This window comes from Leptosomus discolor, chromosome 7 (genome assembly GCF_034619465.1).
Source record: "Leptosomus discolor isolate bLepDis1 chromosome 7, bLepDis1.hap2, whole genome shotgun sequence".
Classification (NCBI taxonomy): domain Eukaryota; kingdom Metazoa; phylum Chordata; class Aves; order Leptosomiformes; family Leptosomidae; genus Leptosomus; species Leptosomus discolor.
The window spans coordinates 44,475,346-44,502,122 of NC_141397.1; the positions used below are offsets into that span (position 1 = coordinate 44,475,346).

General features: G+C 38.5%; 1 protein-coding gene across 1 annotated transcript in view; it reads right to left on the reverse strand.

Moving 5' to 3' along the window:
- Nucleotides 1-11,460: 11,460 nt before the first annotated feature.
- Nucleotides 11,461-26,777, reverse strand: part of SLC25A36 (solute carrier family 25 member 36) — a 33,105-nt gene continuing 17,788 nt past the window's right edge. Inside the window, exons 6-8 of the mRNA XM_086468586.1 lie at nt 19,369-19,435; nt 16,529-16,818; nt 11,461-15,804 (exon numbers count right to left, since the gene is read on the reverse strand). Of these exons, the coding sequence (XP_086324712.1) occupies nt 15,611-15,804; nt 16,529-16,818; nt 19,369-19,435 (551 nt within the window). The 3' untranslated portion in view covers nt 11,461-15,610. The remainder of the gene's footprint in view (nt 15,805-16,528; nt 16,819-19,368; nt 19,436-26,777) is intronic.

Sequence of the window (26,777 nt, forward strand, 5' to 3'; positions counted from 1 at the left end):
AACTACAAATATGGGAGGAACCCTCCATCATAAAAAGCTTAATAAAAAGTTAAAATCCAACCCTAAGAACTTGAACTTCCTGATTTATATATACATCTCTTCGCACTCAGTCACCCTAAATAAGAAGTAATTCCCATAATATTTCACAGACTGAGGGAAAACACAAGAAAGCTCAGACATCTTTTGGTTCTGTGGGACAGGAAAAATGTTATTTATGAAAGTGAATTTGTGGTACTTGCGTTATGACATGTTCATGATTTAGTGCTTGGTGACCCTATCCGTGCTGTGTACAGTTTTGACTAAGGATATTACCATTGTCCTTCACCTCTGAAGTGCTTTCTTAGACAGTCTTGGGCTTCTCATCCTGTTATATACACCTTATATTCATATTAGCAGACGTTTGATTGCCTGTAAACAAGGAAATAATCAGAGTAAATTATTCTTTTAGGCATTCATGTAATTTCACCTCCATTAATTCCATCTTACTGACTTCCTACTAACCTGGAAAAGTTTAAGTGGGGGTGCATGGAGGGGTGGAAATACTGCTTAGAGAACAATGACTGGAATTGCTTTAGCTGGTATGCAATTCCCACAAGACCACACCACTGTTTCTGCACAGAAATTCTTATGACTAGAAAAACAGTGGGAAAACCATGTTTCTGTATAAAAAGCTGCTTTTGATAGAAGTGGGATAAAATTTCATCATGAAAAGACATATTTGTGCCTGAACAAATTCACCATTTTGCCCAGAGGGAAAAGTTCAGTCATTTACACCAAGAATAGGAGTGTTGGCTGGCAGAAATAGCAAACTGTACACCGGATCAAATTTTCACATACTTACAAAACTATCAGTTTTCATATTAAGTGAAAATTGGTGGTTTTCTATAGCTCTGTTTTCAATATTCTCAGTCACGATCAGTCCAGGGACCAGAAATGCCAAGGTCAAGGACAAGCCCCCGCTTTCAGTGTCAAAAGTTCAGAATGACCATTTATAAAACCAGGCATCTTTTCACTAGTCCCTCTACATCTCCTGGAGTTATGCTGCTTTTTCATGATGAACCACTCTAACATTTCAAATTAACAGGCAAAATAACAGCTCTGTTAAAATAAAATCAGATGTTACAGGTGGAAACACTTTTCTTCCCACTAAGACTCCCAAACCTTTGAAAACTAAACCAAGAGGAACAAAGAATTATTTTGACTACACTGTTTACCTGACTCAGTTTGCAGAAAATTAATTTGCATCTATTAGTAGTAATCTAAAATATTCTGCATTAATTTGGGCCATCTTATAAGGCAACTGACATTCCTCTCAAAAGGTGTGCATCTGTAGCTTACACAAAGATGTCCCGATCCCTGACTAACACACCTTAATGTTAGGATAGTAATATTCATAATCCAAATTCCCTCCACACAATTCAAGAGGCTCTGGTTGACTTAGTTTTTAAATCATCTCACATTATGGTCATCTCAGTCTTTTTTGTAGAAAAAGAACAGGAAAAAAAATTATATGGAGCTGAACCACAAACATTCTCTCCAGCAGGCCTCCTCAGTAAGGCCCTCATGGGTTGCAAAATACCTCAGTGGGTTGGATTTTTTTTTGTTTTAATTTGATTTGCGCTCATCTGAAAGTGTTAACTATTAGACTGTGTCCCTGAACTATAGCAATGTCTTAATGTTTTTTTTGACCAGTGGCAGCCTGGGGCTTTCAGATACAGGGATAGCAAGTAGTTATTTCTTTACAGTGGCTGACAGACGCAGCTGTACCCCTGCATGCTGCAGCAGTTTCCACCTACAAAATCAATTAATAATGCCAGGAAGAGGGTAATTGAAGGTTTGCATAAGGTATGGCATTCCTACATACCCACCCTGCCCCTACTTGTTTCCTTCTTTTGTGTACTAGCTTTAAGCACTTCAGCACTATCTCAGTACACACTGACAGGGCACTCCAGCAGAATGGAGCTGAACCAGGTGCTGGTGTTTTCCTACTGTAGTATGGTATTTTCTCTATGGGGAGTCCCCTTTAGTTGGTATTTTCACATACACCAATGGAAGTTTATCACATCCTATATCTGCAAAAGTAGTTAAGACCACAACATAAGGAACCAGACAAAATGTAGTAGTATCAAGATTTTAAACTCTGGTTGACAGAACATTACTGTTGACCAAAGCTAATAGAAGGACAAACTACTCATGTCAAGCCAGTTAGTTTGCTGCTTTGCTGGCTTCCTGTCCAGAGAAAGGACCATGAATTCAGAGTGAAGTTCCTGAGGGCCTGTGTAGTCAGCATACAGGTATGGACAGTGTAAGATCTCAAAATCCAAATGTAAACTAAAGGCACCAAAATTCTGAATATTCACATATATCTGTACAGAGCAAAAGGAAGAGCAAATACTAAGGCAAGACATTAACCTCTCAGTCCTAGGAGACCATTGATACAGAGAGCACTATTCGTCCAGTCAAGACAACAGCCAAGAACTCACCTGTGAGATTGGATGCAGTTTCTTTCAAAGAACCCCAAGCAAGGCAGACTGCTTTCTGCCATGGGAAGTGGCACAGCAAGCCAGTCTCTCCTTCACTAGAGGAAATCCAAATGCACTTCAATCTCATCTGTCTCGGGAGAGACAGTCTCAACTTCCAGTGCTTAAGTGGAGTTGCCGTGCAGAAAACAAAGAAGTCTTTGGAGAAGGAAATCAAAGTGTGCATAAGAAGGAAAATAAACTTCACGGCAAAAGACAAATCACTCTTTTGGAGCAAAGCCATGATTTTGTTAATTCTCCATTTTTGCCAGTGATTTCAGAAAAAAAGGCCAGAATCAGCCAGCACAACACCTGTCTCTTTTCTTTTCTCCAAGTTTCCCAAATTCTTTACAGCTGTGAGACATGCTGGAAAAAGTGGGAAAGGTTCCTCAACCAGGAATAACCGGTCACATGCTTTTGAATGGCAACAGTCTTCTAGACAATGAAGGAATTTGAATCTTGGTCTCCCCAGCCTTCCCTCAGCACTCTTACCTTTATTTTATTTTTGTAAAGCAAAAAACCCGCACTCAAGCACAATGACAGCAGCGATATCTAAGAGGAAAGCAGCAGTCATCCCTTGCATTTTATTTCATACCTAGCTCCAGGTCAAGCTCCTTAAGGGACCTGAAAAAATGCTAAATTTCAGGATCTCAGTTGAGCTTAGGGCTGAGCTGCATGTTCCTGTCCCACTGAGGCATTTATGGATATAAGCAGAGAATAACTTCCAGATGTTTGGCAACATAAAATGGCTGGGGATTTCTGCAGTTCATCTACCTTCAAGACAAAGCAGCAAGGGGTCTTTGGCAAACATAAGCACTTCAGTCTCACTTTATACACCCAGGTCTTACACTCTACAGCATCCTATGTCCAGATAGGTCCTCTTCAAACCCCAAATTTTAAGATTAAGTAGAAGAAGGGTTAATTGTAGGTTTTAAATGTGTTGCATCATAGGGAGGTATCTCTGCTTTTGCACAACTACACTGTTGTGGTGCTTTCTGCTCGAGCTGAATGATGTGCTGATAGCAGCAACTTGTAGAGTACGTAAGACTTTCCACAAAGGTGTTTGTCAGTAAAGTTTCAGCTTTGGTTATGGCACTCAGCACTTAGCCATCTGAAATCCATCAACTACAAAGGCTCATGCTTTTGCATAACTATCTTCTCTCTGGTCTGTAAAGCCTGGAAATATCTCAGCTTCAATGGTTATGCTAAAAGGAAGCTCTCCAGATTCCAAGTTACTTCGGGCTGACATGCTCCTTCGAGAAACAAGCTCTTTCCAAGGGTATCAGAATAGCAAGGTGAGGCTCCTCTGTCTTCTTGTTCCATGGAGTACAAAGGAATCCAGGCATGTAAATTACACAAAGTTAAGCAAACTTTGTTTTGCTATAAAATGAAAGAATAAGGGATTCTTCTTTAATCAACCATTAGAAGCTGCACTTTAATTGATCATTTTGGCCTAATATAGGCAGCTTCAGACATGGGGAGAAGAGTGCAAGCAAAGTTTCTCATTTGCAGTCTTCCAGGAAAGAAATGCTGTATCATGAGGACTTAATGCTGTACCACAATGTTATGCTGCACTATCACCAAGCTGGTAACAAAATGCTGCAAGTTTGGTACACACTGAAGCCTGAACGCAATCATCCACCACAGCTCAAGGAAACCTGCAACGTTAATCAGTCTATTCAGTGATGCCTTCATCCAAACACCCCAGTAGACAGCTTATATGGACATACTGCATGTGAAAAGGCTCTGGTCTACATGCTAGCACCTACTGCATACAGCAATATTTTTATTTCAGTGCAAATTTGCTCTGACGTCCAAATAAACAGCTTCATCCCTAAACCTACTTACGGATAATAAGCCATTTTGAGAGCATTCCTTTAAGCTATTCCCTGTCTGGAGTGAGCTGAGAGATAGTTCATTTTTCCTTATGCAAAGCTTCACTGACAAATACCTCAATTTTTTTCCTTTTGTCTTGGCCTTAATTTCATGTAAGAAAGTGAATTAGCCAGGTTCAGTACAAAAATCGTTCAGCCTTCTCTTGCATATAGCCCACCTAATTTTTTTCAGGGTGACTGACATTCTGCTCTTACCCTGCCTTTAGCAGAGACTACCAGGCTTTCTCCGTCACAAGAATGCTGTTTAGTCTATCAGCTCAAGACGTTTGTAGATGCTACTGTTAGCTTTTCTTGAAATGCTGACTTTAGTTTTCCTGTAAAAAAACAGATGTAGTTAGTCAGATCTTGCCTTCTCCATCCATTACCCCTTTTAACACCAGAAATCTGCAATTTAGAGAAAAACTGTACAGCCACACAAAAGGAAGTAAGCATCTAGTAAATAGATGCAAAGTCAAAGAGGAAGAGAGCCAGGCAGTTCCTTTGTTCCTTGTCAACAGTTTAAACCCACCCCCTTCTCAAACTTACTTTTATATCTGGCTTGAACAGAGGGGCAACACTGAGTGCATGAACAAGCCTAGGAATTGCTGCATCTTTATTCAGTTGCATTTGGACACAAGGATGAGGAGAAGCCAGGTATTAAGAAGGTTCCTCTACTCGTTCCCTGGAACATGCAAACTAGAAGACTGGATACAATTGAGAAAGATGCATATTGTATGTAACACCAAACAGATTTCAGTTCAGAGCCTCATTCATCCCAGGGACTCAAATAAGCAGATCAAAGCCATAGCAACTCTGTTTCTTCCAGATATTGTCTCTTTGCCTGTATCCTCCTTTAGCAAGGGATTTACAGCACTGAGTCCCAACATTATTTCAGGTTCAGGAAGGAACAGGAAGCTTGGCAGATACTGCCACCACATGTTGCCAACTCTCCATTTGAATAATGAGAGGTGACTTTTCACAGCTAGGAAGGAATAAAGCTCTAAGTTTCTCCAATACTTGTTTGTCTTGAGATATTTGGGAAGGGGAGGTAGTTATGTCTTTTGGTCTTTTCCAGTAAGCCAAAACCCTCACACCTTTTCTTCAGTTGTTTTTCATGTTTGTCATCTCCAAAAATCTCATCCCTCCCAAATTAATTCTGCACACCTTTTCAGTGAGGAGTGGAAGGGCAAGATTAACGACAGCAGAAGTAAAAAGCTCAGATCCTGAGAATTATCGGAATGCTGTCCCACAGAAATCTCATCATGTCTGAGGACCACTCCACTGTCCCTGTCCCGCCATAAGGAAATAATTTTTACCCTGGGAAAGAAGGTGATGGGAAGTTCTAGCTGAGCTGAGCTATGGGGAACTGCAAGCTCAAGCTGTTTCACACCTGTGTGGTTAAGGCATTTCAGTGTGTGTGGTTTTAACAGCTCTAAGGTGCTGTTGCTCCAGAGGTAATACTCCCATTTACATCCATGTAATGAAGTTTTGGCAATAATCCCCTTGGTTTATAACAGTCAGGGACTAGGGCAGATATTCTCTCTAATGGGGAAGTTAAGTATTTTTTATACTTGTTTTGTGATTTTTTTAGTTCTGCAAAAAAAGCACTTTACATTTTTGTCTATTGCCTGAATGAATTTGGGAATAATATTGGACCACCCTACAAGCATAGCTGGATGGCTGTCATTTTTCAGCATTTTCCCCTCAACTAGTCTCTTAGGAGAATGTGTGAGTGATAAAAGATCATTCTTGTTTCAAGTAATTCAAACCATATTCCCAAGCCCTTAAACATACCCAGCACAAATCCAGCTGGAGATCCCCAAAGCAACTTGCAAGTCATTCAATTGCTGCAAAGGCCAGTAAACATTTGTAGTGGCAGAGCAAGATAATACGAACTCTGTAAACTTTTACCAATAGCTACATTTCAGAAGAGAAACAAATACCTCAAGCAATGACAGAATGAAAGCACCTGAGAACTATCATGAAAATTTACCAGCTTAGAAACAAATTCTGCTTGTTCCTTTAGCATCAGAAGAAAAAAGTTATTTACCCATCAGTTAGATTTTTCTGTAGGAAACAGTATTTGTGGACAGTGAAAGGAGTAACAATAAGATACATGGCTTAGTTATTTCCAGAGGATAAGGAAGGAAACCTCAATTTCTTTCCCGGAGGGCCTTGTTCCTGGATATGGCCAAAAGCAGGGAATGCTTAGGGAAATCCGTTGTGATTTCCCACAGAATTCCTTGCAAAACATCCCACTTCTGGTAAGAGAGTCACACTTACTGGAGTTTCTTAGTAAGAACAGAGCTGTTAATTTTTCAGCTGTTAATAATTCACTTCCTTCTTCTACCCAAAGGATAAACTAGAGACACTGGGGAGAATTTTCTCTCAAGAGGTGCGCTCTGCCTTTAGTATGTAACCACAAGGCTCCCACCAATACTCATTTTAGCCAAAGTCTACCCTGAGTGAATATTGAACAGTTCTATGAGAACCGGTCGTCTCTTTAGAAGAGTGCAATCTGAGTCTGCAGAACCATTTCTATTGGACGTTTTTCTGGAGATGTTGAGGAGCTAGACAACACAAAGCCAGATGTGGCCCTGAAAAGTACTCATACTATTACCTTCTCAATGGACAAAAAACTGGCACAGGTAAGCTGGGATAAAAACTCTACAAAGCTGCACTTTGAGAACTTTACGTGCTTAGGTAGGAACTGCTGGCAAAGGAGGCCCCTTCTTCCATTATTTTAAAGATATTGTTATATATCTATCCTCAGATCATGAAAACAGTAATAAAAATAAAACCACATTGCCTTCTCATTCCTTTCAGTCTATTTTTACATGTTTCTTCTTGGTATGGCAAAGACACTACTTACCTCTTTCTCTAACTCAGATACAAAGTAACTTCCAGATTTTGATGCTTTCCAGAGAAATTCTTAACCTCTAACTTGGAAAGGACAGCTTCTCACCAAGTTCCCTTGAGATCTTTACAGCACCCTCATTCCCCCGGCCAATATTCCCAAATTCTTGCTTAATGCAGAAACCTGCCCTCTACACATACAGACTGCATACAGGCCAAATTAGATGTCCCCTTGGAAGTGCTGGATTTTCCTTCTGTACCTGTTACTGCAACACTCCCTCACTTTACCTTTAGCCAAAGTCCAACATGAGTGAGCACAGAATGATTTCCCAGGAGCCTTCCTGGACCTCACGGAAGTGGGATGGCCGTTTCTAAAGAGGACACTGCATGTTCATGGTCGCCATCCTTTTTACATCTACAAAATCCTTTCCCTGGGAAACAAAAGGGAAACAACTGCATGCAACAGGAATGCACTAAGTTGAACCAGCCCAGAAGGATGTTCCTGGTAACTTTTCTCCTAAGTCAAAAGAGTATTCAGTAATATTAAGAGAAATGCAAAAGCGGACAGATTGTTAGGTGATTTGTGTTTAACCAATTAGTTTGGAACATACTGAATGGAACTGCAGTAGGGACCAGGAATCAATACAACTAGATATAGCAGGAACAAGGTAACCAACAAGAATAAAATTATTCATAGTAGCATAAGAACCGGCAGATTTCAGTCCCAGTTTAGGTTAACTAAAGTAGATATACACCAGGAATCTCCTTGACTCCTTACATGCTCCATAAGAAAGCAATGCAATGTTAGGAAAGAGCTTCCTATCATCTTAGCATACAAGAGCTTCATTCCTCAGACACTGACAAAAACATAACACTTGCAGAAAAGCAACATGTGGCATAAGACCAGGAAAAAAATCAGATCAGCCACAAAATATATGATATTGTTCAGTTAAAGTGATAAACTGCTTAAAGATGGATGTATGAGGGGGGGATGTTGGAAAGACAAGGTCTTGGGATTGGTTGGTTCTAAGGGAGAAGGGGGGAGTATGACAAGCCCTAGTTCATCTTTTCTGTAAACCCTCCTGAAACAAGCCACATGTACCCCACAAGTACAACACAATTAACTCCATCATAAATTGAAATCCTTATTAGACACAAATAGATCAACCATTTAGGTCTGTGCTATTGCAGGTCAGCAGATCATGGCATCCATTCCACATGCTGTTCAGGCACTCTGAAGTGCCATCTCCCTTCCTGCACTCGCTACTATTTGAGACTGTTCTGCATCAATCATTAAAAGCTTTCTTACATTCAGGCTGGATATAACAGCCAGAAAATAGTTCTTCATTTTGTGGCAGCAAGTCTTTAACTTAATGCTTTCACCCATAGTACTACTACTGGGGTTTTTTCTCATGTAAAACCACAACATCCCTTTTCAGATTCTATCAGGTTAAACTACAGTTTTTGCTCTGACAAGAGACACACACTTCTTTCCCTGATCATTTTTATAACCTTCCCTCTTATAGCTGAGATGAACCAGAGCTGTGCATGTACTCCAAGTTAGGTCAGCCCAAGATTTGTAAACAGAGTGCTGTTTACACATCCCTTTAGCACCCTGGAACTGTAATTTTTTTTTTAAATAGGTGAGTGACAGGGATCATTGGTGAACAGACTACACCTGAAGTCTTCTCTCCTTTCCAACTGAGGAAGTGACACTCTCTGCCTACAGCAATAGTTTGCATTAGTACTTTGTAACTGACTGAATATGCATTCTGCACTGTTATTTAATCTTTCTTTGCTGGTCAAAGCAATTTTTTTCTTTTTAAATCATATTCAAAACTTAGTGTACCACAAATTCTTTCAAATTGATCATCCACAAATAATGTAGCCCAAGTCTTTCTGCCAAAACAACTGACAGACATATTGAATATAATAGCAAGACCAGTTCTTGCAAAAGTCTTCTTCAGAGGTCATCAAGTACTTGCAGTATTCACCAACCCAACAGTTCTCATTACCATACACTTCCTCTTTAGCCAAGATCTTACCCAAGATGGAATAATCTAGAGATTCCTTTTGTGGTTCCACATCACACAGTTCCACAAAAGTAGTACACATTGGGGGGTTGGACTAGATCTTTCAAAGTCTCTTCCGAGCCCCAACATTCTGTGATCTCCTGCATTCACTTCTTCTAAAATTATGATCACAAATAATCATCAGCTTACATCAGCATCATCAACTCTTGCTTAGCGTCCACTTGCTTTTATGTCTATAACATACTTTGCAGAGAGGGATGTACTTAGAGCTCTGCTCACTACAGACACATGAGCCTGTAGTTTCCTCATTTAATGTTTTCCCCATTTAAATACTGGTTCTACATTATCTAGTCTCTAATTATATAGTAACAGTCCTAAATTAATGGAATCTTTAAAATACTTTCTGCTACATTTGCACACTGCATACCTGTTTTCAGAATTCTGGATGGCCAATCAAGTCTCAGAACAGACTGCTTTGAGTTTTGTTGATGCTCCAGACAATTTCAACATTGACATCCTCAGTCCCAGTCCAAGTGTCTGCTGCAGAAGCAGGATTAGGAAGAGCTACTGACATCTAAACAGCCACAGTTAAGGGAGGAAACACTCCCTTGGGTAGAATTAGCACTAAGTTTCACCATCTGCAGCTCATCTTTGAAAGCTTTTAGCTAACTTCACACAATGTTGAAGATTAACAAGTATCTCTGCATTGGTGAAACCAGTCTTAAGAGCATCCCTTGACATATTCCATCTACAAAACCAAAAGCTCCTCCTCTCCAGTATTATCTTCCACAGTTCAATACACCATTTCATTTGCATCAGTTTGCTCATGAGAACTAGATTCCTGCCCTGGCGTTTCCTGCCTTTGACAGAAGCTGTGCAAGAAGATAATGATGTTCCAAGTCAGCACAAACCACAGTGGTTGGCAACAGCACACAGAAGATGAGGCGTTATTTGTCTTTGGAAGTACCTTCTTATTTTCGTGTTAAGTGCATTATCAAATTCAAGGGCTTTCTTTTGTGAAAAAGGTCATGGCAAAACCTTACATGCTTTTAGGTTGCATCTATGCCAGAGTACACTACTGCATTAATGCCAAGCCATAACTCAGTTAGGACTTCAAATATACCTTCATTTTATATACATGCTTTCTGTCCAGGGCAAGCTTAATACAACTCCTTCAGCAGAAGGAGTCATACCTGTCATAATGCATAAATGTCAAACCATCCCCAAACACTTCACCTGAGCTCTGACCTGCCAATGTGCCTCTTTCAGAGAGTTAAAGTGAAGGATCAATCAAACAGAATTATGCCAGTTAGAGGGCATAATTTCAGATATGGCAGGGATAAGCATGCTGGTTGCCTGTACTGATTCCAGAGACTGATCACCTCTAAGCCTGGCTGACCTGGAAGCTAGAAAATCTCAGAAGCAGAGCAAGGTAGGTCAATTCACATGAATACCTACTGAAATAAAAGAAAAAAGTTAATCACAGATGTGCAGGTTTAATAGAAGTTTTGAAATAGTTCTAAATAGCTGAAAGTGTCAAATCAGAGACATCAAGCCTGGCTCCCTGTTAAAAGCTACAAAGGATTCAGTTCCAGAACACACACTGAGGGGAAAACACGCAGCACACAATCACCAAACAAAACCTACATATATCTTTGCAGAACAACTTCTGAGGAAGTTCTGAGGATAGACTTCAGATCAAACGCCTACTATCAAGAGAAACAATATCTAATTATGCTTCAGATTCAAGGACTTACTTACAACTGCACATGCAATTAAGTCTGAACATTTTAAGGCATTACTGCCCTTCGTTTTTGTCAGCAGTGGTTTGTACTGACACTTTAAATGGACACAAGTTTTCTGATCACTAGTTACTGAGTCTCAGTTGACAGACAGTAACACAAGTTCTGCGTAGTAACAGTATTCAAATCCAGCTGCAAGATCATATCTAACTAGTTTAAGTCATCCATGAACTCCTCCAAAAATAACATATCATAGGTACAGTACAGATAACATTATTTTCAGCTACTATAAAATGGCACAAGATAAAATGATTCACTGGGCTCTCCTAAGGAATTGCTCATTTTTAATCACATCTGTCCAGGCACTAGTATATATATCAATAGTAGAAAAATTAAAATGTTAAAAACAGCGTACAGTTTAGCACAGAAGGCAACATTTGAATAGAACCACATAATTTTAATTTGCTTTGAAGTTTAAAGCAATCCAAACAAAAAAGTTAACTATATAAATACAGAGTAAATGCACAGTTTACAGCCATCTACATGTATGCAAGAATAATAGCAAACCTCACATGAGCATTGAAGTACTCTCAAACTGTCATTTGTGAGTGTTTAGCTATGACTGAGGGCATAATTATATTCACATATGCAGGGTAGGCAGACTCTCTTAAATAGGAGAACTGAAAACTTACATAAACAAGTCTTAGAAGACAGAAAGTTGAAAAAAGTACATTTACCTAGGCACACTTCAGTGTTCAGCTTGTTTCCCAAATTTAAACAGTTTAAACAGGAAGCAACGTTTATAAAGGCTTGCCAATCTTTTGTCTCTGCAAGCATTCTTTTAAAATGCTACAGTCTGAGGAATGTTACAAATATTCTAAGAACACAAACAGAATAGCAGAAACTGTCATTAACACACACCTCAATCAGAAAGGAAATATATGGAGTGCAGTGCATTATGTAAACAGGCAACTAGACAGGTGCAATGTCAATATACAAGTGGACAGGTTGATGTTTCAGTTACCATTAAAATAACCAAAAACTCCATAAATCCCTAGTGTAAAGCTACTTAGAACAACATAGGCTAGCAGATCAGAAATTCAGAAAGAAACAACAGATCTATCAGTCAGTTTAAAGGCTGTCTCACCCCTCTGCAACATACCACAACTCACCTGTTTTCACACAGCTCTACGGGGACTGAATGGATAATAGAGGGGCTGAGAAGTGTGACTGCATTCACTGAAATCTGTATTTTTATGGCTTTTCAAACGCGGGCCACCTTGCCGTGTTCCCCCAATACACCACAGACACTCAATGACAAGCAGTGCACTCCAACACACCGAGCTAACCAGGCCCTGGCAGAGGAGCCCCTTTGCCCTCTAATGAATGCATGCTCCAGTGCCATCTTCTGACTGGTTCAGGAAACTGCAGTCTCAGTGTTTCCCAAATCTAGCTGGTTGCCGAGTGAAAATTAACAGCTTGCAGTAACATTTGTTTCGTCTAGGCAAGGCAAATATGAGGAAATTAATTCATTATCGATACTGAGTTTCAGACATCCAAGACCTTTGCCTTTAGCACAGAAAAGTGTGACAAATACACTACATTCAGATATAAATCGAGATGACCAAGTTACAAGAAAGTTTTAAAATGCACTCCTTTCAGTTCTGTAGTCTGAGATTATCAAATGTGGCATCTTCTTATTCCCTTTCAGTTTTTATAATAAATATAAAGAAAACTACGTAAATAATTTAGTGATCTTTGGAAAATATTTCAGAGGTAACTTTGTATGCACTGGTAGTTTAAAAAGAACAAAAAAATCCCAAGAAACTTTGGGGTTACATTCTGTAATGTAAAACAAGCCAAAAAGATCACCCCTGAAGTTTAAAACGTTGCTTAAACACCCATTAAAAAAGTGGAATAAGATGATTGTCTATTTTTAGCTGTTGTGTCCCATATTCAGTCGTTAAGATTTCCTATTTATCAAGTCCAAGGGGTCTGTTCTCACCCAGACAAGGCACACACATGGTACCCAGTGAAATAATGGGAGATGAACATGTAACCAAGAGAGAACTTACCCAATAAACAGAGGAGAGTAACTCTCAGGAAGCCTAGGCTAATCCATGTGTTAATTGTATTCATGAACTCCAAAGCTGAACATTGTCTCTGCCAATTTAAATTTTGGCTATCACTGAATAATCTGGATAGCCTGAAGAGTAATCCACTTTCTACAGAACAAAAATGACAGTAAGTAGTTATTCCTGCACTTAGTTATCTGAACAATGGCATCACAGCAAGACTTAGGTCTGAGTCATGAATACTCCAGACTTTTCCTAGAGAGATCACTACAAAAAGCCCATTTTAGAACACACATTTAAGCACTCCCCTCACTTCTTTAAAACAATCAAGTTCACCTTTGGTCACATCACAGACTACACTGTCTTTAAAAATGTAAGGAGACAGAGGTCAACACAGCTAAGCCTCCACTGCAAGGCTGCTGTACAAACTATAGGTAGTTTTTAGAAGGATGAGCAACTAGTACAGAGAATTACATGAAATACTCAAATACTTTGACACTGTGTGGAGAACACAACAAGGGCCAAAATAAAGGAAAGCACATGAGAAAAACCCAGACTGATTGTTCTGTAAGCTTCAAGCTTTTACATACAGCCTACAGAACTACTGCAACAGAGATGCTATGGATCTACAGCATGAAGTGTTCTATCCTGCACAGCTTACACAGAAATCAAACCACATGCTTTAAAACCAAACCGCATATTTTGAACACAGTTTGACTACAGATAACCAGTAAGAGGAAGAAAAGTCATAAGCCATAAGGCGGCCACAAAGTGCATAAGGAGTCATTCATAAAATAAAGCCATTGCACACAATGCACAGTTTAAATGTACTAAGTACCACACTGGAAGAGTTGATAGCACAGTTCTGTCCACATCAGTGTAGCAGCATCTGTATGTAGAAAGCTATTGCCCTCAATTTATAGTGATCATCTTCATAAGGATCATGGATGCAGACTGAGAAGTACTCAAGGTGCAGACTGAGAAGTACTCAAGGTGCAGACTGAGAAGTACTCAAGGTGCAGACTGAGAAGTACTCAAGGTGCAGACTGAGAAGTACTCAAGGTGCAGATAAAAGACACCTGATTGGAAAACTACAGGTTCTTGTAACATTAAGCTTCTGATTTTGACACTCCAGCTGTATGGTTTTAGAAAACCCTGTAAATTATGACAGAATAAACTAGCTAAGCCTCACTGCTGAATGCAGCATATTGTTTTGCAATTGGCTTATAGAACAAAAACAATGCCTGAATATTCAAGACAATTTGGAGGACAATGTTATACTGTCAGCTGCAGTTCAGTACACAGGCTCAAGCTGAAGAAGTGATAGATCAATTATCAAGGGGAACACTTATAAAAAACCTCAATTACAATTTCCTCTATCATTCTGAACAGAGACTGTCTGCACTAAGAATATCTATCACAACTTCCACTGTTTTCTCCTTTCTGGTTGCCTTAGCCATGGTGATGTGTTCTCCCCCTGTACTCCCATATAGATACTGGTAACCCAAGTCAGGATTTGCCAGGTATTTTAGGGTAATACAGGTTGTTCTTAGGTAGCATGAAACTGAGTGAATCCTGTCTTCATAAATGGTAGGCTGGACTAGTTGAGAACTGAGAATTCCCATCACATTAAGAATCCTTAAAAAGGCTATGAAGTAGCATTCAGCAAGTTCTTCCTTAGCTGTGTGAGTGACCTGACAGGTTGGCAAGGAAAACTGATGATACAGGAGAACACTTCATAGGGGTCTCTTACTTAAGGAAGGAAAGTTCCATGAAAGAAAAAGGATGATGTGGCAGAACTAGAAATCCACTTATATTAACAGACTGATAATCTGAAGAGTTCAATCATCTTATCCTCTCTCACTAACCTATAACACTGCTCAAACTTCAAAGAAAACCCCAAAACAAAACAAAGCATCACCTTTTGTAGCGAAGAAATAACTCTGTTCTGGGTCCCTGTGCTGTATTCTGTCTTGAGGTAGCAATGTGAAAAACTTTACAAGCTGACTACTACCTCAGTCTCTTCATGAATATGTACAGCAACTGAATGGAAGTTTCAGGTATGGAGAGGTACCAAAGTACTCTCTTCCCCATTCTTCCAACAGGTTACTGTGCAGTAAAACAGAACAAAAAGGAGGTACTTCAGAGCAATCACTAAGACATGAATAAGGCTGTCCAAGAATATATTTCACGTCCCCTCCCTCACCCATCAGGTCTCTGAAGATGACTACATGGCCTTGTCTAGATTAACAGATGAAAAGAATAACAATTTTGAATTTAGAGATATAAAGACATTCTCTAAGGGGCAGTTCCCATTTGTCACACTGCCAAGAGACCACACAATAAGGCAGCAAAATGATTCATAGTTGCCCACAATCAACCTTCTGTTTTGTCCACAGCTGCATGTTCCTGTTATAGCTTTCCTTTCTCCCACCACGTTGGCATTGACATTCAGTGGTCCACTCCAGTCTTTCAATCTTCCACCTTCTTCTAGGAAGCCTTGCCACATTGCTATCCATCGAGCAAGTAGACTACCACTTCATAGGTTGACATCATGATAGCTGTGTTTGGAATCTGTCTGATCAAATGTGTAGTTAAACCTCGGTAGAGAGATCCATACCCTTCTTCTCGCACAAGCAAAGATAGTGTCTGGAAGAAAGATCTGTATTTTGTTCCCTCCTCTCTTAGTCTTGTTCGTACAACCTCTGCACAAAGAAAACGACATATGGTTACATTCACCACTTTTCATTATCTTTTCCAGAAACCAATTAGTCATTTTACATGAAAATGCAACCTCTCTTCCCTCCCCAGGTTTTCAATCTCAGAAGAAATCTTTAGAAAAGGAGGAGGAAGACAAACAGAGAAGCAAATCAAGTATGTGTAAGAGGAAAACAAGTTTGGGTTTTTTTTGCAGTATTAGATATTTAACTAAGCAAGGAAAGTCCATTTGCTTAGTTAAAATCCAGAAGGACTGTTGTTTGGGCTTACATTTTAGTTTGGAAGTTGCTACTACAAAGCACTCAATGCATTCAAAAACAATGTTTACACAACTACTTTGCAGGAAAATTAAGTGCAACTGAAAACCAAACTAGACAGCCTATTTTCCTAAATAGGGGACAAGACTTGCTGGCAAATTATGTGAAATTGCTGAGTATGTAGAGACATTGCAAGAGAATAAGGACCTTCAAGTATTTTGGGTCATACTCTGGCAAACCCCTTGGAAAAATAAGCATTGCGTAACAAGAGGCCATGCTAGATATCCAGTTAAAACCACTTCCATTTCTAAATACTATGATCATGTGGTATCAGACATGAAAAACTTTAGAAAGAGTTCTTTAGCAAGTGAGCCAGAAGTCTGCTGAAATATCACTGAAAAGACTCCCTTCGATCAATCTGATTCAGGCTCTCAGCTGTACATGCCCCACTTACCATGGGGATATGCTATTGATGTTGCACAAGTTTTGGAAGTGGCAGCAGCCATCATCATTCCAACGAAGTCCGAAGCTTCTTTTGCTGATTCATCCTCATTGTCCATGGCAGAAGCAGTCTTATACTCCAGTAGTTTTCTCTTAATACTCTCATAAATAACAAAATGAATAACAGTCTCAGATATGCCTGCGTAGGATGCTGACATTCCTCTGTAGAAGCCTTTAATACCATCTGATCGATACACTTTTCGGACACATTCAAAAGCACTCATTCGCTTTTCTCCACGATTTCTAAAAAGTAAAGAACAGGACAGACATCAAGCTGGTGCAACTTGAGACTGGAAAATAATTAAACAGTTTTGCTTGAGTGACAAGAGGACTCAGGAAACTTCTCACACTGATGCTGAGGGGCTCCAATTCAGATACATTTAAGAACAAACAGAACCTGAAATGAAAGTCTCAAAGGCCTTCAAGCACTAAACACAGGCAAAGCATTACACTGAACTCAAGCCAAACTTCATATGGTGACTAAAGAAAAAGCATCATGTAGACAAACTGAACAGCTCTAGGCCTCCCCAAGGCCTGCGGAACAAAGGACTAAATTACTTGAAAACAGAACCCCCAATGAACTGTAAATGTCAATGACTCATGAAAAATTACCATTTTCTTCTGCATAAGTGGATTTCCCCTCAATTTTGCTTCAGATAAACAGCTTCATAGCATGGTAATTACAGTGGCTAAGGGTTCAAACAGCAGGCCTCACAGCATCACAGCTATCAGCAAACAACTAGAATATCCAAAGGGAGCATACCGACAAATATAACACAGGTAGCTATTATTTGATTCAACTAAGCCACTGCCGATGTCAAGGAAAATGCTCATTAGACATAATTGTATCAAGTAATATTTGTTAAATAGTCTTATTCCCATTTTTAGCTTGCTTACTGAATTGAGTAGCATATACTTGTATATACTTAGCATACTGTACACAGCTATGCAAAACCATTACAGCATTGCATAAAATATGCTTCATTGCAGCAGCAAGTGCAGGCACTTGAAGCATATGGATTCTGCCAGCAGGTCTCCTGAGTGAGCTAATCGCAGAATAAACCAGCAAATGACCTTGTAAGAAGTTACAGTAACTCACGAATAATGTCAGACAGACAGCGGCAGTATGAGGCACTCGATGGCAAAATTTAAGTGCCGATGGTTTGAACGTGCAATGTCAGACAGCACTGAGACAAGGTACCAAGCACAATTAAGACAAAGAGTGGGCACAAATCGCTGCGAATCAGATCTTGAGTAAGCTAGATCGCAGATAGTGCAAATAACTGGGGGGCCAGCACTGATTTGCTGACAGGCAAGAGAAAAGAGTCAAAGAACAACTGGTGAGAAGAGTAGCTGGACCTATAGCTGCAGCTCCAGGGGCACATCAGTTCCCAATATGTCCCTGGTATACCTGTGCAGGTGCACTGACACAGACTGCTGTAAAAGTCTGTTCTTCTGATGCACAACATTATCTTGAAGGCCAAAGCAATTTCACTTTGGAAACAAAACACATGCCTTCTCCAGCTCTTATGGGGATCAGAGGGTTTTTCAAGAACTTGAACAGAAACAAGATCAGGCCAGGATAATCCCACAGGCCAAGTGGTCTTATGCCTCCAATAACAACTGAATTTGAAGAGCTGAGAATGAAATATGTGCTAGACTAGCTCATGTAACTGCAGTGTCCTACATAGTTAGAATATCCTTCTTCAGGTCTCCCATAGCAACAATGTGCTTAATACAATGTACAGAAATAATGGGCACAAGAAATCCACAGTTTTCCCTAATTTCCTTAAAGCCCTACAGTTGAAGTAAGTTAAGTGATTAATCAGTAAAAAACCAAGCACATGCACAAGATGCCATCAGGCTGCACATAGCAGCAAAAAGCCCTTTGAATTAATCACGAAATTATCACCCCAATCATACAATGGCATCAGAAAAAAAATCTCACAGTAAAACTAGTTCTGGGTTATATTTACTATGGTCACCTTGCAGCTGACAACATGCCTGCCATGAGGAAAAATACTAATCTGCACTTAATACAGAAAGTCCAACAGATCTCCAATAGGAATATGTGGCTCATTAATGTATTTAGGATGGCTGAAGAAATAATTTTATATTGCGAACTAAGTTTTCAGTAAGAAAGTCTACAAAATTAACAAGACCGTTGCATTGAGATACTTGCATCATATCAGTCTCTCCCTACAGTTTTATATAGATGGGAATACAAAGGTTGGTCTTCCACCACCTTGTTTGCATAAAGTTACACTTCATTACAAGTTTTGTAATAATGAACAGTTTCTGTAATTGGTTCTGTAATAAGTCCAAACAACTTCTATTAACTATCCTGCATTAGGACAATTCCTGCATCTTCCCCTTTTTACAGGCTAGAGTTCATTAGATGTAAAAAAAACCCACAATGTTTCAGGCATTTTTCTAATCTTTTGTTAAAATACTGAAATCCTTATTTCAGCAATGTTTAGCTGAACAGCTACACCAAGGAGAATGTATCACTGCAGGAAAGTGTAAACATATGGTTACTTTAATGAGACTGTTAGCCTTGTAATTCATTATAAGTTAGCTGGCCAGTCTACTATAGTGCCTCAAGCATGCCTCACAATAGAGATGAAAGTAGAGAAAAACGATAGTGTAACTTGTAGATAGATCGGCATCAACTTTCTAATTCGAAATGTTGGATATTTAAAGAAACATTCCATTTTGGGATGCAGAACAGATTCACAACCTCTAAGCATTTAAATAGTATCACGGCTGTGGGATTTCCCATTGTCACTATACCTTGCATCAAGCTGTAATCGTGTCTTTACTAGCCAAATGGGGTTAGTTGTTGTGATCGCAGTAAAACCTAAAATATTTAAAAAGAAAAGTTAGATGTGATAGTATCACAAAAGCAACTGCATCTAAGTTCACACACAGTAAGGTACAGTGGATGCAAAAACTCGGACTATACTGACTTTTAGGAAGTACCCATTGTAGCCCTTTACTAACATGTTATGAATCCATACAGCCAATAAACATTTAGCTTATTTTTAAATTTTACATTAACATTGAGTAAGTTTGATTCTTAGCAAGAGACACCCCATATAAAATAATTCCAATTGTGTACATTTCTCTGCCTATCTAATCATACCAACCCTGTTTTGACACCATAGAACAAAGCTAGCTAGACTAATATTAGCCAATTTGGCAAACACATCAATAAGAATGCATTGCAGATACAGCTATAGCAATTTGAGATTGTATAAAACATTGTGTCAATTTAATTTGCTAGCTGAAATACAATCCGAGTTTAAAAGCATGCAGACTGAATAAATACTACTTTTGGTGCAGTTACAAGGCATGTATTACTCTAAGTTAAGAGACCTTTTAATACTAAATTATAAAGAGGAGTTAAATTTGAGTGCTAATGTTTTATTTAGTATTCAAAGTACAGATTGTTGGTTGGCCTAGGAATACTTTTACAAACATATGAGTGTTTAAATTGTTAAAGTAGTATGACTTCTAACTATCCAGACAGACAGCAACTATTCAGGCTTGTATAAGGGCTAAGGGTTAAAGCTTTGATTTTCAGTCCACTAAAGAAAAAGAAAAAGAGAAAAGGAAACAAGTTTGGAAAAAAAAAGAAAAGTAGTAAGAATCACTCTTACTTCTGCACAACCGTGGAGAGAAAAAAAGCAGTGAAAAGCAGCTCTGAAAAAAAAAAAAAGCAAAAAACCCACCTAGAGTTGTAATACCACACATGCACCATTAATGAGGTGTCATGTCTGCAGGAGAGAAGAGGGAGAGGGTAGAGCTGGAACATGGCCAGGCAAGAGATGATAAATTTAGACACTTGCTTTCTAAGTGACACATCACTTGTCTATCACTACAAGACATGCTGCCCTCCTGCAAGGGAATGGACTGAGGTTGTGTGAAAGCAACAAAGAGTTACCTTGTTCAGTGCCTATCTAGTGCATGATATTTATACAACAAACAGGCTATTGATAAGCTTGTTTATGGAGATCAGTAACAGCTCACATATATATTTAGCAGAACTGCTTGCATACGTATTACTTCTGTTCAATCACAATCTCGGTTTACATTGCACACAAATGCCTGCAACACTGAGAAATTCCAGGGGATCATAACTGTTTTAAGGTTTGTTCTATACCCACCCTCAAATCTTAAACAGGTCATTATGATTTTCAGTTAAAAGTTCTAAAGATAAACTACAAGGTTTAGCAGCTACTAAGATTTAGTGATGTTTCTGTGCCAAATTAGCAAAACCATGATAGAGATTTCAGTTTAATCTCTGGATTAAATAGATTTTTAAACTGACTCAAACCTCTTTAATAACTTCCTGTGGTAGATAAAGGTTTGGGGGTGGCTTTTTTTTTGATACTACTCTTTTTCCAAGTCTAGGTACATATATAGCTGTGCATATGACAGAGTAAAATCCTAACAAGCCAGAAGTGTTTTATATCTGCATTTCATGTAGGTAAATAATTACGTAAAAACTCAAAGCATCAGGGAACTACTCTGCCATAATAAGGCACAGAATGCTTTTAAAACATATTGCACCTTCAAAAAAGTTTCTGTAGTTAAACTAGCCAGAGCCCTTCTGACCTGTCACTTAATGCCACAGAAACTCCACTGATTCCAACAACACTTGACCCTGGGTTGTACTAAACTGAAAGGAAATATTATTATATTTTTTATTTCTTTAGACTAGCAAGAAAGCTTTAATTTTCTTCAAATCAGAATCTTTCCATATCTACAGTGCAGTGAAGGGCACTAGGAATGCACAGGACTGCAACAAAGGATTTGAAATAAGGTGCAGAAAAATTAACTCCCCTACCAACACATTTTCCAGGAAAGATTTCTCTCTAAAAATCAAAATTAGTTCTTAGGTCTCTCCTAGGTCTTAATTACAAGTGAACAAGACCAAAAAGTCTCTTGCATTCCTATTCAAGTTGCATCCTTTGGAATTTTGTTACTACTAGACAGTACATTACAGCATTATCTCCTCAGCCCTTTCTCCTTCTTATTCAACCCCCCAAGATGGTCCCTAGATCCTAAATCTGGAACAGAAAACACATAGGTGAGATCAGAAGCAGCGTCTGAGTGGCAGTAGTGACTGCATTCACCCGCAGCAGCAGCCTGATACTTCTAGGCAGGCTGGGAAGAATATATTGGAAATTGCCAGCAAAGGGTGGCTGGCACAGGATGCAGCCTATTCTGTCTGAACTTGTACTCCCTGGGTTGCTCTAAACATTATTTTGGAATAATGACCCTACCAGTAGGAGCAGACACTTAGCCACACAGCCCATTTTTTCCCCCTAGGGCTGTGATAAGCCTAAATTGCACAGCAGTTCAAACCAAGGCTTTCAAATCAAAGAGCCTTCAATAATTTGGGTTTTCAAGACTACAGCTCCATTCTTACAGGTAATATAGAAAATACAGTTAGTGGAAGAAGAATTGGTTAAGTTAAGATTAAGAGTTGAGTGATGCTGACACCAAGGAAAGCACTCCAAAACATGAAACATACCATTTGGGACTTTGATAAGATAAGCTTTTCTTTTTAAATACAGAAAATCTCTAGCAAAAGTATTTGTTAAGAAATAAAGGTGGGGGGCTTTCAACAACTATCAATTGTTTCCCTTTTCTTTTTTTTTTTTCTTTTTATAAGTCTCAGTGAACTTTAACACTTTACAATGCTTGTCAATGTGTTGTATCCTCAAGAAAGATTCCAAATGCATTATAAGTGCAGATCAATTTGGCAATACCAGAAACTCCTGTACTTTTCTATGCTTTACTTTCTTCTACGAAATTGTATCCCAGTTTCAGATGGAAAGAATTATCTCAATCTACTTTTTCAGCTATATCAGCTACTGACAGCTAAGATCCCAGGTATTCCTATTTATTTCAAAAGGTTAGGGGTGTTTTTTTTAATCTATAAGCCAATGTAATTGATACAGATGCATGTGAATATGGAATGCTGAATTAAAAATCCAAAGTAGTAAAATAAAAACAAACCAAAAGAGAAAACAGACAGACAGAAAGGAGATTATATACATATCAAAAATGAAAAAGAAGAAAGGTCTTTGAAATAATGTGACAACAGAGTATCAGCTGCAGCATTTTAAAGGCAGCTCTGGGACAAAAATACCCCTCAAGGCCTTGGTTTAACCCAGTAGGGACTTTTAATTAGCCAGAGCCAAGTAAAGTAGCAGCTACGAGTGAAAGGTATTTTCCACCTTTTCCTGAACTACACAGAAAAAAATAACTCTGTTAAGAGTTAAGGAGAAGCGATGTCTTTGCACAATGCACATCATCTGAGTTCAAGATAAAAGTGAATTCCCCCTATTTTGTTTATTTAATAGATATTACAAACCCAATGTGTGGTTCTTACACTAGAGGCTGCAAGAGACGCTCAGTTCAGTACTCACGAGGTTTAAGTTAGTCCATATTTCTGCAGGAAGTGACCTGCGGATGGGGAGCATGAGATGACACGATCTCACTCTTTTCACGGGAGAAATGTACAGTAAATGCCTAAAATAGACACAGGCTTTTCTGTATCATAACAACAAGCAGTGACCTCATCAGACACATGTGTACAAATCAAATCCCATTGGAAGGATTTGTGAATTAGTTATTGTGAGATCTAACTGTTTTCAGGTAAAAGTTTAGGAAAAAAGAAAGAAAAATAATCAGAACAGGCCACAAATATTAATAGTTGTGTAAAATGCACTGAGTACTGAAATTTCTGCTCATTTGCAGCAGTTCAATTTTCTATCTCCAAATACTTACCTATATATCAAATTTAAAGTGAACCCTCCTCCTTCCCCACTCCCTCCCAAATACCATTCAAAAAAGCTAGCTTTGACTTAGCACTGAAAAAGCAAGATAGATGCCTTATGAAATCAAACTTTCTAAAATCAGTAATCAATGAACTAAATATGCGTTTTATTTGGTATTAAGTAACTGTGTATGTACTACTAAAGAGTTACAGAAGTATGGTATCTCTGCAAGTATTAAAATGGTCCAAATTTTTTAAATGAAAAAAATAATAAAAAATATCTACATTTGGGTTGGGAAAGCAATAGCACACAAGGCAAAGTAGTTTCGCAGCAGATTTGCAACCATGTTGTCTGAATGAGGCTATGAATCATTAAAAAGTCAAATCGGAAAGCCATACAGGAATCAAGTACCTCATTCAGTTCTCTACAGCTTTTGCTCTCTGTGGCCAAAGAGGTCGAGTAAGTACAATGAAAAGGCAGAGTGAATCTGAGAATTTAGCCTAACTTTGAAATGTACAGACATAAACTATCTTCACACAAGCACACACTCTCATTCTTGTAGTATGCTTCAGATATAGCCACTGTTGAAGTTTGCAACAAAAGAACCATTGGATATGCCAAGTAGTAAGTAAAATGATTGCTGAGTACTTCATGTCAATACACAGATATTTTAGGTGTGAAGGTGATCTGAATTATATGCTGGAAGCTAGCACACAGCAAGAGAAAAATATTAATTTCTAATTGCATAAGGCATCAGATACTGATAGGTAGCATAATTCGTCCTCCTCGGGATAAAACAAACTTAGTAAAAGAATCTTAAAACCAAAAAGATATGTTTTATCTTAAGAAGGAAGAATCACACCAAAACCCAAACAAAAATGCTTACAATACCATACCCCAGGTTTTAACTCCCAAAAGTTACATATGCATAAAATAATCCTTATTTAACAATGACATCAGTCTAGCCTGAGGTACTTACATATTAATATACGATACAAGTAACCAGTATTTAAAGTTGACTAAAGCTCACTACTTACATCACTTTTGCAAAATAGTAAGTTAATTTTGTTGTATTTTTTTCGTCATTTTTGTAATTTGCAACCTACAGGAAAAGCTTTGTAAGTGCAAACACCACCTCACATTCATTAGGTATCAGAAACCTTTATATAACAAAAGTCATAATCAAACAAAACCCCCTCATTTAAGACTGAGTTACTCAATTCCTTACTGAAACCAATGGCAGCTGCAAAAGAAAAAACCAATACTGATTACTTTTTGCTAATTAGAAGTGTTTATCCACCTTGCCAATTTTGAAGTCTTAAGTTCCAAAGCAAATGTTATGGTGATCTTCTGTGTTAACCTGTTTAAGCCAACCAATTAAGAGCTCACATTGGGTCTTGTCCCTGTTTTTTGTGATTTCCTTAAGGTGATTTGCATCATATAGCAATACAAACCTTTCAGGTAAAACTGTTAATAGCTGGTTTAAGTGCATTTTCTGAAATATATTAGAATTACAGAAACAAGGTTAGCACGTTCCCAAGAAAGCACTGTTAATTTTAAGTACAGTCCTTTTCATATAAACCAGAATATCATCAGTACTGAATATCAAGAAACTGTTTGTCAAAGAACCTTCTTTTAAAGGTCTTCCAGAGAATGTCTGTAGCATACAGTGCCAAGACATTTTGAGAGAGAAAGTAAGTTGTGACCTGTAGTGTGAACCTGCACTGGGCATTCAGTTTCATTTGCTATATGGTTTAGAAATACAACTGCAGAACTAGCTAAGTGAGAGAAAGGTAAAAGCCACAAAAGTTGTTCAATATTAAAACTTATATACAAATGTAGAAAAGGTGAACAGCAATGAAGGCTCAAATACATTTACCCCAGTCTCCAGCAGTCTTAAGTACAAATGCGTAATATCAACCTTCTGGAAGGAAAGCAAGTTAATTATCACGTACAGAACTTCTTGACAAACTATGGTATGTATCTGCAAGCACTTGGGAAAGGTCACTACAGCACATTTCCACAAATGTTCTCTTCATTACAGAATAAGGACAGTAACTTCCAAAGATTAGGAACACTGAACATTTGTTTGTCTGCAGCACTGCATGAGTTACACAAGTTGTCTTCAATGGAGGATAGACTTGTTTCTGCTACCTCAAATGTAAAGATATGTTTTATCCCTTTGACAAAGAGCTGAAGATAATTCATCTTTCTTGGAACAACTAACTCGTTAGTATGAACTTTTCATGAAATCCCCATCCATCCCATTCCCCATGCTGTTTACCTACAAACAAAACACACATTTCCAGGTGACAAAAAAACTGCATCACCCAAGCACCTTATTTTACCCATTTAAGACCAAAGGGCTCTCCTTACATCTCTAAGATTCTCATGTGCTACAGATGAGCATTAGTGTGTTAATTATAAAGCTAATGTCAGTTAAATTTTCTATGCTACATAACAATTTCCCTGTATCAGATTATTAGCAACTATTAAATAGGAAACCAATCCTACTCGTTATTCTGACATCACCTTTGTCAGTACATTCCAGATTGCTAGTACTCACATTGTACACTGGTGGTAAAATTTGACAGGAATTAGAAACTTCAACAGGCTACCATAAAATTGTCAGAGTTCATCTGTGAAGCATCTATGGCCTATACAGAAAAACACTTTTGAAAATTTGTTTTTGTGTACAAAAAAGACACAGGCAACAATAGGTAAAGCGCTGCCAGCCTAAGTTTTGATTTCCCTAGCACAATTCCAAGATCATAACTCAGCTCAGTTGCCTTTAACTCTCCTTGTTAATGATCCAAAAGCACAGAACACACAAACCAGGCAACAAATGCCGGTAGCTGCTAAAACGTAATGAAGTTACACCACAGATATAAAAACAGGGATTTGTTTCCAGAGATGAAAATATATGAAAGCTACAGAAATCTGCTCTTCTGCATCACTTTAGTGGTAGAGCAGACTTCACAGACTAGTATTTGAACAAAGGAGGACAGTGTGTTACATGTAATTTATACAAATATCTGTATTTCAGAAAAACAAACCGAAGTCAGATATACAAAGCTGTAACAGAAAGTGATGGTAAAAAACCACAAACGGATTAAGAAGCATTAAACCAGAGTTCAGTGCAAATAATGCTCTTAACTTGTAGAGCAAAAAGTTACTGTTTTTGAAGTTTTCTTTTTACATTTCACAGATCTACAACTGAAGAAGCAGGCATGCAAGTTTTCCTAGGAAATACTATTCACACACACGCGCAGTTAAAGACCCTACATTAACACTAAGTGCAAAGTTTCATACACATTCTCCAGATTGCTTGTTTGAGAGGCTAGAGAAGATAACCACTAAAGAAAGAGATCATTCAATCACTGAACATTTTCTGGTTTGTTTTGTTCC